This window comes from Ovis aries, chromosome 5, assembly GCF_016772045.2.
Source record: "Ovis aries strain OAR_USU_Benz2616 breed Rambouillet chromosome 5, ARS-UI_Ramb_v3.0, whole genome shotgun sequence".
In the NCBI taxonomy this organism is placed as follows: domain Eukaryota; kingdom Metazoa; phylum Chordata; class Mammalia; order Artiodactyla; family Bovidae; genus Ovis; species Ovis aries.
Window position 1 is genome coordinate 6,639,257 of NC_056058.1, and position 19,181 is coordinate 6,658,437.

Below are 19,181 nucleotides of genomic sequence, written 5' to 3' on the forward strand. Positions count from 1 at the left end.
TCACAGGACCAGACCCAAGCAATGTTTTATTACATTTCTCAGGTCCCTGAGGGCTAGTGGGTTGCGGCAGAAAGCAGAGGCCCAGGCGTGAACAGCCCCTAGCAGTGAGGGTCCCAGAGCCAGGGCAAACCTAGCAGTACCCAGGGGCGAAGGGTGGTGGGGGGTGGTACTCCTCAGGGAGAGAGTCCTGGGGTTCTCTCAAGTCTGCTGGGCCTGGTTTGGACGCCTGTATGGACAGGAACCTCACCACTGTCTGGTGCCAGTCCCTGACCTTCGAGGTTGCCTCGCTCCAGCTGACCGACCTTGAGGTTTTCCTGGAGGGGCTCTGTCTGCTTCTTGGAGCTTGGGGCTGTGGGGGGCTTGCGAGGGATGTGGCCACAAAGGGGTCCTTGTCGACGTTATTTTCCCAGGCTGTGTCACCTGTCCCAGTTTCTGAGCCACCAGTCACTGACGATGAGCTCAAAGCCCCCAGGTGGGATTTCAGCTGCTTCTGGACCTTCCTGCCCGTCTTGGGGAGCATCCTGAGATTCCTCCAGAGTTTCTGACAGGCCTCCTCGAGAGGACCCTCCATGGATGCACCTTCCAGCCTTGGTGACAGCTTCCTTTCCTTTGACCGATGGAGCAGGCCTGGCTTTGCAGAGCCCTGAAATGGAGAACGGGTGAGACCTGGGGCCACCTCACCCACCAGAGCGCTGAATCTCCCCCAGAAACTGGGACCCAGGTCCCACCCAGATGCCCCGGGATGGAGAAAGATCCCAAGAGACCCCCCTAAACTTGATCCCACACCCCATCCTTCCTGTCTCAGTAAAGGGCTTCACTATCTCCCCCAGTGTGCAGCAGACTTTTCCCATAAAGGTTCAGAGAGCCAGTGTTTTCAGCTTTGAGAGTCCAGTAGTCTGAGCTGCATTACTCAGCTCTGCTATCGTGGGAGGCAGCCAGAGATTACAGTCAGTGTGCCAGCATGTCCGTGTTCCCAAAATACGGACACAGAAATGTGGGTTTCACCTGAGTTTCACAGGTCATGAAATACTATTTTTCTTTTGATTTCTTTCACACATTCAAAAACACGAAAGTTGCACTTAGCTCATGGGCCACGCAGAAGGCAGAGAAGGAAATGACTACCCACTCCAGTATTCTTGCCTGGAGAATCCCATGGACTGAGGAGCCTGGAGGGCTACAGTCCATAGGGTCATAAAGAGTCAGACACGACAGAAGTGACTGAGCATGCATGCAGGCATGGGGATTCAAACCAGGATGATGACCTTCTTCCCTGCTGACCCTCCACCTCCAAGTCATTGGCAAGCTCCACCCTCAGACACAACTTAGGGACTTGAGTAACAGCAGGATCTAATCTTCATTCTAGAAACTCTCCTCCGGCAGCTGTGGGTCACCTCTGCCCCTGCATCCTGCCACCCCACCTCCCACTTTCCAGATCGGAGATGCCATCTTTGTGTCACATACCTCCTTGAGCGGGGCCATGGGATAAGAGGAGGGAATCTGATGTTCGCTGAAGCCAAGAGCAGAGCTGGAGGCTTCCTCTGCCAGGGCGTTGGAGTAAAGGAAGAGATCTTCATAATCCACGTTTACTGGATCCTTCTGCAGGGCAGAGGGGACCTATAGCTCAGTTCCAAGGAAGGGGACAGGGATGGGCTGGGGTCCTGTCCCACCCGTAAAACTTCCCACAGCAATGACTGAGGGCTGGGCTAGCCCTCTGGGCCTTATAAGGACTATGCCACACTCACAGCCAGCTTAGGGCCTAGGCCACACCCATCAATCCTTATAAGGAGATATATCCCTCTCACAGCAGCTTCTCAGGGCTAGGCCCCACCCACTGAGGCTTATAAGGAAATATGCTATTTGGGTAGGTCAGCCAAGGTTATACCTGGTACATGAATCCCTGTAAAAAAAAACAGCCTGGGGACCCAGGGAACAAGGACCAGGAGGGGCGGGGCCCCAGGGGAACAGAAACTGCAAGAATGATGGGATCTCAAGAGGCAGAGGGGGCATGCGGGAGCAAGAGTTTGGGGGGCTGGGCCCTTGGGGGGGGGGTCCCAATCCTCACCTGTGGGCAGGGCTGCATCAGCAGGTCCCCATGTGGCCGCAGCGGCTTCTGCTGATAGAAGGTGACCAAAGCATCTAGAGAGTCATGGACCCTCTCTTCCCCAGTGATCATGAAGCTCCCGTCATCCAGCAGTTTCACCATGAAGTGGTGGCAGCAGTTCTGAGCTCTGTGGGGACACGGCTGGAGTTAGGCTATCCCATTCTCCATCATACGGTTCCCAACCCAACCCTTCCTCCCCGCTCCACTCCCAGCTCTTGAGCTGGGAGCATCATGGCTATAGCCCACTGTCTAGATTCCCTTGTAAGCTCCTCCACTCATTAGCCATGTGACATGTGGCAGGTGACTGTACTGTGCCTCAGTTTCCCCCTTTATAATGGGAGGCTACTCAGGCCTTCTTGTGAAGGTGGAAAAATCTACTGCAGGTAAAAGCTTAGCTCCATGCCTGGCAAGGGTAATTGATCAATAGAAATGACAATGAAAATTGGTATAGGTACTCAATAAATGTTTCATTATTAATGAATGAATACATTTACTTGGTTGGCCACTGTGTGCTTACTGGGCTTCCCAGGTGGTGCTAGTGGTAAAGAACCCGCCTGCCAATGCAGGAGACATAAGAGACACGGGTTCAATCCCTGGGTCAGGAAGATCTAGAGGAGATCTTCCTAGAGGAGGGCATGGAAACCCACTCCAGTATTCTTGTCTGAAAAATTCCATGGACAGAGGAGCCCGGCAGGCTATGGTCCATAGGGTTGCAGAGTCGGACACAATTAGAGTGACTTAGTGTGAATGTGAGCATGTGCTCGATATGTCTCGTTTAGTCCTCACATCGAGACTCTGAATGAGCGTTGGCACTTTTATGTTAGCGGTGAGGACTTGGAAGGAGGCACAGAAAGAGTGATTAACTTGTCCACGATCACACAGCATGTTACGTGGCAGCCTTGGCTGCCTAAGTGACTGAAGGCGTAAGCTTTTCCCTCTGTGGGTAACTGTAATAGGACCATTTAAAAAATTCCTTTGGCCTGGAATCCTTTTGAAAAGTAGTTTGTGCTACTAACTCCTCTAACTCAGAGGCCGGATCAGGCGTTGAAAACTTAACGGAGCTGAGCTGCCCTGGTTTTCTGTAACATGTCCCCAAGGAGGTCAGGGAGTTGCTATTTATTTATTTCTAAGTTAACTTATTTAATAATTTTATTTTTGCCTGTGCTGGGTCTTCTATACTGGGCAGGCTTTTCTCTAGTTGCAGCAACCGGGGGCTGCTCTCTACTTTTGGTCCCCGGGCTTCTCGTTGCCGTGGCGTCTCTCATTGCACAGCGCGGGCTCTCGAGCTTGGGCTTCAGCAGTTACGGGGCTCAGTAGTTGCAGCTCCTGGGCTCTACAGCATAGCTGTGGCACACGGGCTTAGCTGCTCCACGGCATATGGGATCTTCCCAGACAGGGATCGAGACTGTGTCTCTTGCATCTCTTGCACCGGCAGGCGGATTCGTTACCACTGAGTCACGGGGAAGTCCAGGGAGTTGCCATGTAAATGGCTGGGGAGAGGGAGTTAGAGAAAAGGCAATAGCTCCTCTTGGGTCTCACGCAATCCCTGTTATCACATAGTCTCAGTTACCACCAAGCCCAAGTCTGCTGGCTATAGCCACACCTGCAGCCGCCCACTCTTCAGTTAGATTCTACCAGACCCTCATCGCGATTGCTCACTGAGAAGCTGTGGTATGAAGCACCCATGCCCCCTCCAAGTAGGCCCCAGAGTCCCCCTGCCCCCGCCCCTACCCCAGGCCTTACTTGTAAGAGAGTGTGTAGCCCACATGACTGTGACTGACCCTGATGAGGAAGGATCCCGGGGGCTGTGACTCCAGCAAGTTCTCAGCATCCCTGGAGAGCAAATACAGGAAAGAGATGGAGAAACACACTGGCCAGACGTCTGGTATACCAGTCATCCAGTAGTGGCACACTCCTCCCCCTCCAGCCCCCGAGCCACAGTGGTCTGTGCTCTTCTTTTCTCTTTTAAAAATTTTATTTATTTTAACTGGAGGATAATTGTGGTGGTTTAGTTGCTCAGTTGTGTCCGACTCTTTGCGACCCCATGGACTGTAGCCCACCAGGCTCCTCTGTCCATTGGAGGATAATTACTTCCCAGTATTGTGATGTTTTTGCCATACATCAACATGAATCGGCCATAGATATACATGTGTCCCCATCCTGAATACTGCTCCTCCCTCCCTCCCCACCCTCTCCCTCTAGGTTGTCACACAGCAACAGCTTAGGGTGTCCTGCTTCATCCATCAAACTTGCACTGGTCATCTATTTTACATATGGTTTTCCATTTTCTAAGTGAACGAACAGCTTAAAATGACTTCTTTTCTTGGTTGTTTCAGACCTTGGGATATTCAGAGACAAGGATGTTCTCCCAGAGGTGGTAGGAAGTCTCTGATGACCTTGATCATCTCTCACAGCCCCTGCTTGCCTTCCCAACAACTGGAAGGCAACTCAAAGACAGCTTTGGGTAGATCAAGGTGTCACAGGTAATAAAGCAGGAGCTATTCTCAAATGCTTTTGATTTTTAAAAATTTGAAATACATTTTTGAATATTTATTTGGCTGCGCCAGTCTCAGTTGCGGCACGCGGGATCTTCCATCTTTGTTGTGACCTGAGAACCCTTTAGTTGAGGCTTGTGGAATCTAGTTCCCTGACCAGAGATTGAACCTGGGCCTCCTGCATTGGGAGTGCGGAGTCTTAGCCATGGGACCACCAGGGAAGTCCCCAGATGCATTTGGTTTTAAATGCATTTGTTTTTCATTAGCTGTGTGACCCTTGGGGAGGGTCAGTCCCTTTCTGACCGTCAGCTTCCTTAAGGGGAAAGTAAACCCTAGCTCCCAGGGCCCATGGGAGGACAGAAGAAATGCACATGGTGTGAATATGGGAACTGCCAGCTGGTAGGAACACACAAGCTGCTCACTGATATTATTACTATTATCCTGGGTTCACACCTAGTGACAGGTAGCCTTCTAGGAGACAGAAGGGGGATTTTGGACCTGAGCTATCTACTACAGTGGAAAAGGAAATGGAAACCCCCTCTAGTATTCTTGCCTGGAGAATTCCACGGACAGAGGAGCCTGGTGGGCTCCAGTCCATGGGGTCACAAAGAGTCGGACATGACTGAGTAAATAACATCTGCTACAGAGGCCACTGGCCACGTGTGGCTGCTGAGCACTTGAAGTATGGCTGGTAGGAATCGAGATATACTAAAAGCATATAATACGTGCCAGATTATAAGGACTTAGGGCTAATTACATGTTGAATATACTGGTTTAAATAAAAAAATATGATTAACATTAATTCTACTTCTTTCACCTCTTTTAATAAAGCTACTAAAATGGCATAAAATTACAGTGTATGGCTTACATTATGCTTCTGCTGTGCACCCCAGAACTTAGAAACCATGCCCAATTCCTCCTTTCTGTGGCTTTCACAAGGTTTCCTCAACTTCCTGCATTTAGAATGTGGCAATAAATGTTCTTTTCCCTGTTTATTTAGAGTTAGCCCCTGGGGGTGACTAGGTGGATTTGTTCGTGTCCTAGGAGCTCAGTGGGGTGTAGAAAGTGCATTCTGGCTAAACCCTAATGGACTGAGAGCAGCTGCCTGGGGGGCACTGTGTTAAGAAAGATTCTGAAGCTGCATTTCACCATCACTGACTCAGTGAGGTTGCAGCCCTGCCTGAGAGAGGTGAGGGGAAGGGGCCTGTCAGATCCCTGGCAGGACTGCTCTGGTGGCCACGTGTATAGAGAGAGCTGAGGTCCAGTAACTTGCCCAAGGTCGCATAGTGAGTCCATGGAGGAGGCAGAATTTAACTCTCTTAACTCATGTAGCGCAGCTGAGCCCAGGCTCCTAAAGTCAAAACCTGCCTAGGGTGGGGTAGACCAGGAAAGAAGGTGAAGGGCAGGGTGGAAGGCGTGGCTGTGTCCTTACTCTCTTGAGATGGCACCGTGGAACCACTCAGGGACCCCTTCACAGGTCAGCTGGTCCACCTGTGTCTGAACGAACCAGTCCAGTCGTGGAGGCAGTGGTGGGGGCAGCCTTCTGGCCTCAGTCATGGCTTCCAGGGATGAGGGCTGACCTGGCGATGGGAAGGAGGAAAGAGAGTCATGTGTGGTCCACTTCCCACCTTCACTTCATTCATGCAGTTCATGGTGCCTCCTCCTTTGAGAAGTCCTCCAGGTTGGACAGAGCAACAGGATTGAAATTGACTTGTTTCTTGAGCACCTACTATGTGTTGGCACTTAAAGCACATTCATTCACTGACTCATCCCCCAAAACCCCCTCCCAAGGATTCTTCCTTTTCCTTTTATTCTTATTATGTGCACCATTACTACAAATATTAGAAAGCCCCTTTTATACATACATGTACTGAAGTTTAGAGCTTCCCTGGTGGCTCAGTTGGTAAAGAATCCACCTGCAATGCATGGAGACCCGGGTTCAATCCCTGGATAGGGTAGATCCCCTGGAGAAGGAAATGGCACCCCACTCCAGTATTCTTGCCTAGAAAAATCCCATGGACAGAGGAGCCTGGTGGGCTACAGTCCATGGGGTTGCAAAGAGTCGGACATGACTGAGCAACTAAACCACCACCATTTAAGTTTAAGAACCAAGCTTGTGTCACTCAGACGTGTCTGGCTCTTTGCGACTCCATGGACGGTAGCTCCTCTGTCTCATGGAGTTGGATGGAATTCAGCAATTGGATGGAATTCAGTATTCCAGGCAAGAATACTGCAGCGAGTAGCCAGCCCATTCTCCAGGGGATCTTCCCGACCCAGGGATCGAACCCAGGCCTCCTGCATTGCAGGCAGATTCTTTACCATCTGAGCCATCAGAGAAGTCCAAATTTATGTAAAGATTAAATTTAGTAACCATCTCTTTCCCAGGAGGGATGTGGAGATGGCAAAATAATAAGTGAATGGATGAAACAGCAGGTACACAGTGGGTGCCATAAAATGTTGCCATGGTTTCTTTAAACACTACAGAGATGTGGCCCCAAACAGCTGCTTCCGCCACTGTTGTCACCAAGGGTGGTGGCTACAGAGGGCACAGCCATAACTTGACAAGTGCATGACAAGTTCACACACGTTCTCAACAGTTTTAAGCTCAGGTACCAATGGACTTCATGAGGCAATGACACCGAGCTGGAAAACAGAGAAAGAAAACACCAGCAATTCGCAAAATGGTATTAAGTCAGTGAAAAACCAGCCAAAGGGTTGTGCCCTGCTTGGTTGTCCACACGTGACCCTTCACTCTTACCCTTAATTCTGTGCCCGCGCCAGAGCTCAAACCTCCCCCGTCCCCCACTGGTCTGATTTTTCAATATCTCAGAAGGTCTTTGTTACCAAGCTGTTTCTACAGGGAGGGTGTGTTTATTAACCCAGTCAATATTGACTTTCTCTTGCCAGAAGACAGATGCCAAGCACACCCTCTGGGGAAGAACCCAAAGAAACTCTGTAGTGAGTGAAATTAAACAAATCTATTAAGAAATGTTTGATAAAGCAGGGTGATAAATCAACTGAGCCCAATCAGAGCCAGACCACCTGGGTTCAGACCGCAGCTCTCCCACTTGGCTGTGTGATCTTGAGCATCTCACTTAGCCTCCCTGTGCCTGAATTGTCATCTGCCATTTGAGGCTAATGATGGTAATTGCCCGAGTTAGCACAGAGGTCAGCATGTATGCATATGATGAATATTCATGAATTCAGTAGTGACCTAGAATGAGGAAATATTCACAGGCTTGTTCTTTTTGCTACCTGGGAGAACTCTTACTTATCCTTCAAGACCCAGCAAGAATATCCCTCCTCCAGGCAGCTTTCTTGCCTCTTCTCCAGGACAAAGCCCTGACATTCATCTCTGTCTTCCATCTTTCCTATCATTCCCGCCTCTGGCTTAGCCTTGCCTCTTAGAACATCTGTGTCTGGTTCTGTCTCTCCCATATTAGGAGCTCTTGGGGATCAGGTCCAGGGCTAGGTTCTTTGGGATTTTTCTGGGTCCCCAGCATCACCTGGCACTGAGAGGGTGGCACAAGGGAGGGTGCAGGGTGATGAGTGAAGTCATACTAAGTTTTAAGCTCCTGACCACGGCTTTGGAGCCTCCCCCACCTCCTCATCGCCCACATCCTTCCTCTGCTCCACACTGACCAAGCTCGCTCTCTCCTCTCCATGTCTCTGCCCCGGCTGTGCCCCTGTCAGGGATGCTCTTTTCCAAATTCCAGCTCTGTTTTCCAATGGTCACCTACCAGTGCCCCCAGAAGGTTCGTCCTGCCTCTCTGGACCCCGCCAGCTCTGGCTCTCCTTCTGGTCCAGCCTGGATCCCATGTGTGTCTCACCTAGCACGGGGTGGGCACAGAAATAGGCACGTACCTGGGAGACCCTGTGGGGCCCAAGGCCCTCACTCTGGCTGTGCCTCGTCAACTACAGGAGCCTTGGGTTTCGGTTTAGGGTCTGCACGTCAGCAGGGCGGGGCACTCTGCCCCAAGTGGTTCCTGTTTCCTTAAGTAGGTGAGCCCTGGGCGGGGACTAGGACACCATCTGCCCCCTCCCCCACCTTCGGGCCCCCGTCTGCGGGGCCAGCTGAGCTGCTGCACTGGGTGCAGGTGGATGGACACCCTTCCTCCATCCAGACCTTGACAAGTCTTTTTCCCTTTTTTACTATTTTTTTGGCTGGGTCTTTGTTGCTGCCCATGGGTTTTCTCCAGTCGCGGTGAGCTGGGGCTGCTTTTCGTTTCGGCTTCTCCTGTTGCAGAGCATGGGCTCCAGGGCGTGCAGGCTTCCACAGCTGCAGTGCGTGGGCTTGGTGGTTGTAGCTCTCGGGCCTCGCGGGTTCTCAGCATGTGGGATCTTCCCAGACTAGGGATCGAACCCGTGTCCCCTGCAGTGGCAGGCAGATTCCTATCCACTGTGCCACAGGGAAGCCCAGACCTTGACAGGTTTTTACTGAACACCTATTGTGTGCTAGATCCTCAGAGGACACAGAGGTGACCCCAAGACAGGCATAGGCTCTGCCCTCCCAGCACTGATAACCTGGCAAGCAATGATGAGGAGTGAGAAATGATTCATGTCGTTTAAAGTGGACAGCCTATTAGGAAGGGGGAGCTGGTGTTGCAAGAACCCCTAGAGGAGGCCAAACTGATCTGGAGGAAGGGCTAGGGAGGGGCAGGTTGGAGTCGACTGGGGGACTGTTGTGTGGAAAGAATGCTCTGGGTGAGGGCGGGGTGAGAACAGCAGAAGCAAAGGGCCTGAGGCAGCAGGACTGAGCCTGAACAGGCAAAGGCCTCACTGTAAGCAGGGCTCCATTACCTTCCTCTGTAAGCAGCAAGCAAAGCACCCATGTAACATTCTACTGTATGCCTGCCTTGACAGCAAGACCAAAGCAGCCCAGGCTGGATGCATTTTATATATTCATTATTATTGTACCCATTTTTTTTTCTGATTAAAAAAAAAAACAGAACTAAGACATTTTGAGGGCATCCCACACACAGTGTGGGCCACGAGGGTGGGAACCCGGCTAACGGGTCAGCTAGCCCCATGTGTGCTGGCCGCCTCACCCCTCCCCGGCAAAACCACTTCCTCCGAACTTCTCAGACAGAAACGGCCCAGATCCCTGCGGCTGAGCTGCGGCCTCCCTGAGACCTATCGCCCTGGTACAGCTGGTCTAGATAGCTGCCTCCCCACAACCCCCACCCCCAATTGAAGGCTCCAGGGGGATTGCTCCAGCCCCCCGCTGGCCCCTCGCACCAGGGGTGGTGACGGGGGTTGGGGGTGCTGGTCCTGGAGCCCATCATGCTTGAACAGGGGGCGCGCTCACTCACTCACTCACTGTGTGGCTTTGCGTGAGTCGCTCAGACTCCCTTTCGGTCTCCGCATCTGTGAAGTGGGCACAGGGTCAGCCCTCCTTAGCCACATGATGAGAAGCTGAGACAACCTGGCAACACACAGCACGGCGTTCAACTAAGAGGAACACGGGGACTCTTCAGCCTCTGTTCCTGGCTGAGGGAGAGGCGAGCTTGGCCTCCCCACTTCATCTCTTGGATCCTCTATGCCTTCCCCGGCCCAGTGGATGCGCTCCCAGCCTTGGGGAGAGGAGCAATGCTCTTGGGGACAGACAGAATCGACCAACAGACCTTTATCACACAAAGTCTGACCATTGGGACCTCATTTACATGAAGCTCAGTCTCGAGAAATGAGGTTTTCCGTCTCCAGGCCACCTTCCTGAGGCCCCACCACTAAGGGCGCCACCCTGATGATGCTGACTGCGTGGGGAATGTGTTCTTTCACAGGCCGAGTCCTCCCCTGAGGCTGTCACAACAGAATCACCCCCACCTCTTGGTGACCAGTCTTTGAACCTGTGAATAGACACATGGCCCTCAGAGGAACATTCCAGAAGGGCACCAGCAGGGAGACAGTAGGGCGGGGGGCTCTAAGAGTCCTGTCCACCCGCTTAAGTCAGCCCCTTACTCTAGGATCTGGGATCCTCAGTGGAGGCCTCAGCTGGTGTGACATTCAGTGGACCCCGTGTGGCGTGGCTCTCCGGTAGCAGTGGCCACAAGGGAGTCTCAGCCCTGGGACACACTGGGCTGTGGACGTCAGGGCTGAGGAAGCCCTGTCAACTAGGCTCTGTCAACTCTGGGCTTCACGTGGCTTCACGGTTCTCAGGTTCGTGCTCCAATGCCTCCATTCTAGCATTCATTTGTTCGCTCCACAGACACTGGCGAGCCCCACCTGCGGGCATCACGCTAGATGCTGGGAAAGAAGGCCAAAGAGATTCTGTTCTTGTCCTGCTGGAGCTCATTATGGTCCACAAGGAGACTGATGCCATGCAAGTCCACACACGGGAGAGGCTGGCAGAAGAGAGGACAGCAGGGGAAATGTCCTGGGAGAGGAACAAACTTGGCAGGCTTGCGTAGCAGACAGGCAAAGTATCCAAAAGGTGGAGACAACCCACATCCATCAACGGGTGAACGCAGAAAAGATGCGGTCCATTCACACAGCGGGATACTACCCAGCTGTAAAAAGGTGTGAAGTGCATGACTGATCCCCAAAACTCTATGCTGAGTGAAAGCAGCCAGATGCAGGTCTCACCGTGTACGATTCTATTTATATGAAATGTTCAGGACAGGCAAATCCATAGAGACAGAAAGCAGATTAGTGGTTGCTGGGGGCTGAGGAATGGGGAGTGACTGCTGATGGGTAGTAGGTGATAAAAACATTCCAAAACTGACTGTGGTGATGGTTGTGACTAGTCAGAACTACGGAACTGCACACTGTGGTGGGTGAATGCTATGTGTATGAATTACATCTCACTAGAGCTGTTACTGGGAAAGACACTGATGCTGGGAAAGACTGAAGGCAGAGGGGAACGGCAGATGAGATGGTTGGATGGCATCACCAACTCAGTGGACGTTGAGTTTGAGCAAACTCTGGGAGATGGTGAAGGGCAGGGAAGCCCGGCGTACTACAGTCCACGGGGTCACAGACTCGGACACAACTGTAACTGAACAACAAAACCTGTTCCTAAAAAGAGCCAAGGCATCATGTATCTCAGTACAGCGGGGAGACGGGAGCTGAGAAGCCGATTCTCTACCTGGCCCCTCATCAAGATCTTTAGAAACAAGGAAAAATCATGACTCTCTGAGCAAGAGGCTGATACAAGGTGGGACTGAGGAGCTTAAGGATCCCACCTGACCTGGTTGGGAGCGACCGGTGAAAACTTGGGGCATTATGGAGCAAATACTTTACAGCTCAAAGCTGTTAACCTGGATGACCCGTCCCTGTTAGACAAGATGTAAAACAAGAGGTGAGCTTTTCTCTTGGGAGATGAGTAACAATGCTAATGGTCATGAATCAGATGACTGTCAGAGGCCTTAGCAGCTGGCCAGGGATGTGCCCTCTCATGGACTTTTCAGAGCCATCCTGCGAGGTGGAGACCATGACAATGTCCCTTTTGCAGATGAGGGAACTGAGGCTCAGCCCCTGGTTGAGTGGTGGGTCTGAAGCAGGATCTCCTGATAGGTGGAGGAGGCGGCTCACAGTGGAGTGCTCAGCTTGGCAAAACAGGTGTCAGCAAGGCTCAAGAGAAGCGTGGCGGCACGCTAGGGTCAATGCGGACCCAGCGGGCTCAGCAGAGGGCATGATGCTGGCAGCGTCCTGTTTCCCTGTGCTGTGTGTGTGTGTGTGTGTCTGGGGGTGCTGGAAAGCTTAGTTTCCCAAGTCAGTCTTCTTATAACTGCGTCACCTCCTCAGAGCTTGGGGCTACCTTCTCCTCCAGCTTGGGTTAACCTGCTGCCTCCACTTTGATCCCGTCCGGACCCGAGGCCCCTGCTGACCTGGGCTGCATTTTAAATAGCAGGTGTCCTGTGAACCCAACGTCTGGCCACATCCGTGTACCTACACGGAAAATGCGGACATAAAGATCCGTTAGCTTTGAAACGAGCTTTAATTTGTTTGTTTTCTGTAAGTGCATTTATCGACGTAAACAGAGCAGGGTAAAGAGATTTCCAGGGGAGAGCAGACTATTGCTGGTATGTTGGTTTTAATTCAAAAAAGAAAGAGAAAGGCTCCCTGGTGACACCCCTCTGACCTGGTGACCTGGTCCTGACTGCCGTCTCTCCGGGAACTTGAGTGGTTGAAACAGCAGTGGGCGATGACGGCAGTTGAAAACCCACCCAGACTGCTCTGCAGCCAGGCCCCGCAGGCCACCCTGAGCTCTCGGCACAGGAAGGGTGTGTGTGTGTTCCTGATAGATCACCTGGGCCTGCCATTGTGAATCAAAGACGGAATCACCTCCTGACACTACGGATCTGGAAAAATAAAAATCTCTAGAAAGAACGTCCAATTTGGAGACGACGGGAGGAGGGGGAGCGGGCACCCCCGCGGAGGGCGGGCCGAGTGGAGACGGTGTTTGAGTGGGGCCCCCGAGGCACACACGTGACCCCTCGGTGCTCAGGTGGGGGCTGCGGGAGAAACCTACTGGCCGAGCCCGAGGCCCGGCTGGACCAAGGGGCCAAACCTGGCTGTAAACAGGAAAGGCCACGCCATGCTGCTTCTTTCCTCAGGATTTCCTTAATTTGTGCTTCCCTTTGGTTTGACAGTTAAAATGAGATGGGATGAGGGGAATGGGGCGGGGGTGGGGATAATGGTTTCTGTCCCTTGTCCAGAAACTGAGAGGAGAGGTGACAGCGGGCATCGGATGGGCAGGGCAGGTGCTTCCTGGCCTGACGTGGGTCATCGCGCTCAGCGTGCAGAGCCGGGCGCTCCGGGAGTGATCGCCAGCCTCTGCGGGGCCTCGCTTCTGCCGCAGGGGGACGTGGATGGTGGACGGGCTTCCCAGTGGGGCTGTGGCTGTCGAGGCCCAGAGGTGGCGACCTGCCGCGTGGGCTGCTACTGACAGCCGCGCTGGACTCCATCTCTCTCTCTCTCGAGTTACACACGGTGTGGAACCATTCAGCGGACGTCGCAGGAAAGACAGCAGGTTCTTTCCACTCATTCCATCTCCAGAGTTGAAAAAGAGCAGTTGCTAAAATAAACAATTTCTCGATTGTGTTCTGGTGGCCGTGGGCCCAGTGGCCGCGGCGTGGCGGGGGGTGCTGGAGGGGGGAGGGCCCCGGCTGAGTGAGGGGCTCACTCAGGACAGGCACAGTCAGCTGGGCCGAGCGAGGCTCAGAGTAAGGCGGCACTCCTCACAGAAGAACACATCGGAAGAAGCTGCTCCTCTTCTGCTGGTCTGGGGTGATTTTGACTCCTTGGTTGCTCCCCTGGGGGCTGTTGCCTTCCTGAAATCACAAGGGGTTTCCTGGGGTTACAGCCAAGCAACATGAGCTCTACGTCCCTCCATCAACCAGCCAGTGTATCCATCTGTCACCTTCTACCCGTCTCCTTCCTTCCTTCCATCCAACCATCCGTCCATCCCCTTCCATCCACCCACCCACTCCCTCCCATCCGTCATCCATATACCCCCTTCCTTCTTTCCATCCGTCTCCTTCCAACCAACCATCCCAACCATCCCCTCTTATCATCCATCAATCCTTCCAGCTGTCCCCTCCAACTGACAACTCAAATTTCAAACACCCACAGATGTGCTTTTCACCTACTAGCCATCCACTGCTCCTTCTAACCGGGTATTCCTTCCATCACTCATTCATCCACCCATCCACCCCTTTCCAACATCTTTCCAACCACTGATTCACCCATCTCATGCTCTTCTCCCTCATTTTCTTTTTTCCAGTCACCCATCCTTTCCTCCTTTCCGTCTCCTATCAGAGGCAGCTGAGGGGCAGCGAAAGGCTCTGCCTCTTGGGATGTGGAGGTGCTGCGTTCCAGGTCCCGTTGCCACTCACACCCACCGGCCTCCCTGTCCCTGTGGCAAGGCTCCGGCTCCCACCTCTCCCTGCGGTTCACCCTCCGCCCTGCTGCAGGTGAGGCATGCCCCAAACTCGAGCCCTTCTGAAAACCCATCAGTGCTGCTGCCCAGCATTTGAAGCCTCTGATCTGGCCCCTGCCAGCCCGACATCTGAAATCCTATTTTTCCCGACATGTTTGGAAGGGTGCAGGTGCTATTTCTTTGACTAATTTCTTCTCACCTTCCAGTTCTCAGGTAAAATCTGAATTTATTCAACAGTAACTGCTGAATGTTATAACAATGCCCAACTTATACAATGTCCCATTTCAATTACATTAAAAAAAAATAAAAAGACCGACAGGAGATGACCCGGGACTGCCACCCTGAACATAAACAAAGGTAGTAAGAACTGGACAGAGTTTCACTGTTGGTGATTTGCAACTTAGTTAAAAAAAAAAAAAAAAAGAAATTACACAGATTATCGCTGAGCATCAGCATCTCATAATCTATGCCTCAGAAGGGGGCAACCAACAGGCCTGTATGAAAAGCACAGGCAGGGACGTTCCTGGTGGGCCAGCGGTTAAGAATCCACCTTCCCATGCAGGGAACGTGGGTTTGATCCCTGGTAAGGGAACTAAGATCCCACATGTCATGGGACAACTAAGCCTGTGTACTCCAGAGCTCACGCTTCGTACGAGAAGCCTACGCGCTGAAACTAGAGAAAGCCCGCGTGCCACAACAAAGATCCAGCACAGCCGAAATAAAAAATAATAATTGTACAACAAAGTAAAAAAATAAAAGCATAAAGTGTTGTCATGATGCCCAGTGTAACTCCCAGTGGGCCCAAGTGAGTCAGAACGATGGTTGAGAATCAAAATTTTATGGTTATATTGAAGAGAAAAGAATTCTAAGAAATTGCAACTGTAAGAAAATTTTTCTGAAAGTACGTTGGCTTACACAGACTGTTTCCTGTTTTGGCTAAAGAGCTGCTACTCAATCCATCATGCGCCCCGCAATTCAATTCACAGCATCTTAGAATTAATGACCAGATGTAGAATGGGTCATAAAGAGAGTGCTTCAAGCTCTTGTATCAGACAACAGGAAGCATCACCCGGCAGAAAAAGAATGGTTCCTGGAACAGAGGCTCTGGAGCAAGGCTCACGATAGCATGTGGGTGCTAAACATGCCCAGAACACAGTTCAGCGTTCAGACTCCACCAAGAAAGCGCTAGTGATGCCGAATGCTTGGGACTATGAAACTGCTCATGTGGTAAACCAACAAGCTGGAAATGAGTGAAAGGGTGTATGAGGAGGGACTCAGGCAGGACCTCTTAGAAGCCTCAGAGCCCTGGGATGCACTGAGGTTGCCACAACTTGCAGACAGAGGCTGGAAGGAAAAAGGCTATCAACCTGCCAGACTTGTCAGGATGGAAAACCAGCAGCTGTCAAGACACAAACCTTGCTTGGGGGCCTTGCTACTGGGTAGACTGTGGTTCTAAGCCTGCCTGGCGGGTTTTTCTGCAGAAGGCCCTCCATCTTCCTGCGTGCTTGGCTCCTGAGAGGGGAGGAAAGGGCCCTGTGTCCCCAGCCAGCTGGTGGGGTTAGTGAGCAGTGGGTGCTACTGAGTAGCTCTGGGCTAGAGGAAAGATGAAGCTCACGATGGACTTCCCTCGTGGCACAGTGATACAAATCCGCCCGCCAACGCAGGGGACATGGCTTCGATCTTCCATCTGGGAAGATCCCACATGCTGTGGAGCCATGAAACCCGTGCACCACTACCGAGCCGCTCGTTGCAACTACGGAAGCCCTCGAGCCTAGAGCCCGTGATCCACAACAAGAGAAGCCCCTGACTGTAATGAGAAGCCAGCGCACCATAATTTAGAGCAGCCCCCGACTCTGCAACAAAGACCCAGTGCAGCCAAATAAACAGTAAAATAAACAAATTAAAAACAACAAAACAACTATGTCATTCTTAAAAAAAAAAAAAGATGAAGCTGATGAGCAAGCTCAGGGTGGATGCCCCCACCCCACCTGCTAATTCGGCCCCGCTTCCTAAGTGCAGCCCTCAGAAGCAGGGCCCTGACCATTGGTGGCGATGCTGGCCAGTTCCAACAGGGACACCCACTCACCAATTTTTTATCCATTTTTGCTTTGATGTCTCTGGCGAGAGTGTAAAATGCCTGTGGAATAAGCACACAGTTAGCACCCTGGGAGTGGGAGGCAGATGGGGGCTGGCTGCTTCCTGGCCCCTGCCAAGCGATGTGTGTGGCTCAACGGTGGAGCCAGTGGGGGTAACAGTGTTAGGACAGGGACCCAGGCATGGGGCTCACCCGTCCATCCTCATCTATCTCCTGTGGCTGCAGGGATACCCCTGCTCACCCAGACCACCACTTCCCCTGAGCCTGGAGGTGGGATCACCCTTGACTGGTTAGACGGGAAACTGAGGCTTGGAGGGGCCATGTGACTTGTCCCAAGGCAGCCAGTGGCTCACTGACTCCTTGAGCTCTCGTCCTCGACCCCCGTGCTCTGTCTGCCTGCTCTGCCCTGCTTCTAACAGTCAGAGGCAGGGCAGAAAGACAAGTGGCTGGCTCCCTGGCCAAACAAGCTTCATTTTGGGTCGCTGCCCCCAAAGGCCTGGTAGGTAGGGCCAAAGGTTCATCTTCCCAGGATGGGTGAAGGCTCGAGCTGACCTGACCCCAGGCTGCTGCTGGTCCCAGTCTCCTGACCGTTTATTTCTTCCCTTCCCTCATCTGGGCAACACTTCCAAACCCCACTCTGGCACCAGCCCTGCCCCGGGCCTAATACACGGATGAATCAGCCTTAGCACGTGGTGTTGAGGGACTCCTGGTCTGGGGAGAGGCAGAGTCTTGCCAAAGACACGTTGATGTGGTCAAGTTCTGCTGTGGAGAGGGTCTCGGGGTGCTAGGGATGCACAAAGTGGTGGGCCTAAGGGCTTGGGGGATGGCACAGGCCTCCTGGGGGAGGGGCCGCACGGGCTCGTCCCTGACGGGAAAGGGAAGGGGGGCAGGACCACAGTGAAGGCTTGGAGGAGGGCACGGCCCAGGGGCCCAGGGACAGAGAGAGATGGGTGAGGCCTGGGTCATGGGCGACACACACTGGCTGGGCCAGCTAGGGATGGCTTTCTGTGCCTCTTGTAGGTGGCTGAGGTCGGGAGTGGCGTGGAAGATCCATTCTGGAAAGACCTCAGAAGTGGCGTAATGCAGCAGAAGGCAGGGGAGCTACAGGGCTGGTGGAGCGGAGAGGAAGGCCTGCCTGGGCCAAGTCTCGGCAGGGCCCCTGCTCTGGATAGGTGGGCGCTGCGAATGAAAGCGCACATCTGGAGGCGGGCCTGGGTGCCGGCCGCTGGGGGACTCTCTGCGCCTCGGTCCCCCACCCACAAAACCGCGCCTGCACCCCAGCGCGGCCCGAGAGCCAGTGAGATCCTGTCCCAGGTACCCAGCTGGGACTGGCCCCTGCTGGTGTCAGAACAAGGGGGCGATTCCCCAGACTGCTTGGGCCTTGCAAGGGGCCTGGCACGTGGTGCTGCTCAAGGAGAACCTCACGGTCATCAGTCTAGAGGCCGCGGAGCCTGGGACTCACGTTCTCCACGTTGATGTTGGCCTTTGCGCTTGTCTCCATGAACTTGATTCCATAGTCCAGGGCCAGCTGGGAGGGAGGGAGACACATATGTGAACATCAGCTGCTAGGTGCCCTGACCCCCACACAGCACGCTAAGTGGGTAACAGTGAGGGGGCCTACGCCCTCCAGCCCCTGGTGGAGAGCAGGTGGTGAGCATCCCTGGCAGGAGGGTCGCGGCGCCTGGCTCAAACCACGGCTCTGCTCTCTGCCCCTCTGGCCTCACGGAGACCCACCCGACGCTGGGTGGGGCAGCAAGGCGCGCCAGGAAGCCCTCGCTACTTTCAATCTTTAGGCTGAAGCCTGGCTAGGCATGTGCATCCCACCTTCCCTTCCCACGGCACATGCCCACTGACATCCGACTCCACTGTGTGCCTTAGCTAAGCCTAGCATCCCGGGAGGGTGGGTCATCTTTGTTCATAGAGATGGTGAGGGATTCTCCCCTTCTAAGCCTGCCCCCCAACCCCATCGGGGGGCCCAGGCGGGGCAGGGCAGGGCTGGCCTCCGGGCAGGGGACTCTAGACCCTGAGGTCCCTCTGCCCCCCGGCACCTGGCAGTGCCAGGCCCACGCCGGTCACCACACCCACCTTTTCTCCCCGCTCCTTGGAAACTTGTCTCTTGTCGTTCACGTCGCACTTGTTCCCAAGGATCATCTTTTCGACATCTGCAGAGGCGTGCTGGGGATGGGCAGGGCAGGGGTAAGGCAGACTGGACTGTAGGCCCGCTGCCAACCCGCGCCCAAGGTCAGAGCAGCGTGACCCGGACGGCTAGACACACCCTGAACACAGGGCAAGCTGGAGCTCAGAGAGGCTGAGGGGCCCGTCCCGTGTCTGAGAGCCAGTGCCAGGGCTGAGCGCAGGGTTCTGCCTGCCACCCCGACCAAGTGCACGCTTTCTGGCGGTCAAGGACGCCTTCTCTATGGGCTGCATCAACCAGGCTACCGTGCTTGTCCTTGGACTCCTGGCGGTGTCTGGCCTATGGGAGGCAAGTGAGGTTGGGGTCCTGACCCCTGCTCGCCTCTCTCCTTCCCTGGCTCCTGGGCTGGAGGCGCCAGCCGCTGTTCTAGCCAGCTCCCTTGTTTTGGGCTCTAGACATAGGCTGTGCCCGGGGTG

The 19,181-nt window shown here is 53.5% G+C and overlaps 2 protein-coding genes across 11 annotated transcripts in view; both read right to left on the reverse strand.

Annotated features, from left to right (window-relative positions):
• HSH2D (hematopoietic SH2 domain containing) lies at window positions 1-13,391 on the reverse strand. 8 transcript variants are annotated; one of them, XM_042249736.1, is made up of 7 exons: window positions 8,461-8,515; window positions 6,462-6,512; window positions 6,029-6,176; window positions 3,845-3,934; window positions 2,063-2,228; window positions 1,462-1,596; window positions 1-643 (listed from the first exon to the last, which is right to left on the reverse strand). In XM_042249736.1, exons 3-7 carry the CDS (start codon window positions 6,151-6,153, stop codon window positions 131-133), a joined length of 1,029 nt encoding a protein of 342 aa, XP_042105670.1. In that variant the 5' UTR covers window positions 6,154-6,176; window positions 6,462-6,512; window positions 8,461-8,515; the 3' UTR covers window positions 1-130. The 8 variants fall into 8 exon arrangements, with proteins under 8 accessions (XP_042105670.1, XP_042105671.1, XP_042105672.1 ...); XM_042249737.1 differs by having other exon boundaries at window positions 8,337-8,515; XM_042249738.2 differs by lacking the exons at window positions 6,462-6,512; window positions 8,461-8,515 and adding an exon at window positions 9,917-13,391.
• The window catches only part of RAB8A (RAB8A, member RAS oncogene family), a 20,436-nt gene continuing 13,768 nt past the window's right edge, over window positions 12,514-19,181 (reverse strand). The window contains exons 5-8 of one of the 3 annotated variants that reach the window (NM_001161860.1): window positions 18,657-18,746; window positions 18,034-18,099; window positions 16,563-16,613; window positions 13,776-13,868 (exon numbers count right to left, since the gene is read on the reverse strand). In NM_001161860.1, the coding sequence (NP_001155332.1) occupies window positions 13,776-13,868; window positions 16,563-16,613; window positions 18,034-18,099; window positions 18,657-18,746 (300 nt within the window). Of the gene's footprint in view, window positions 16,614-18,033; window positions 18,100-18,656; window positions 18,747-19,181 lie in introns of all 3 variants that reach the window. The other 2 variants (XM_042249377.1, XM_060415310.1) reach the window with 2 other exon arrangements.

Coding starts and splice junctions, on each gene's coding strand:
- HSH2D (XM_012177731.4), bottom strand. CDS start 8,415: ATGGGATCCAGGCTGGACCAGAAGGAGAGCCAGAGCTGGCGGGGTCCA. Junction 6,177..8,336: donor CGAACCTTCTGGGGGCACTG/GTAGGTGACCAT, acceptor TCCCATCGCCAG/GTCAGCCCTCATCCCTGGAA. Junction 2,229..3,844: donor GGCTACACACTCTCTTACAA/GTAAGGCCTGGG, acceptor GTGTCCCCACAG/AGCTCAGAACTGCTGCCACC.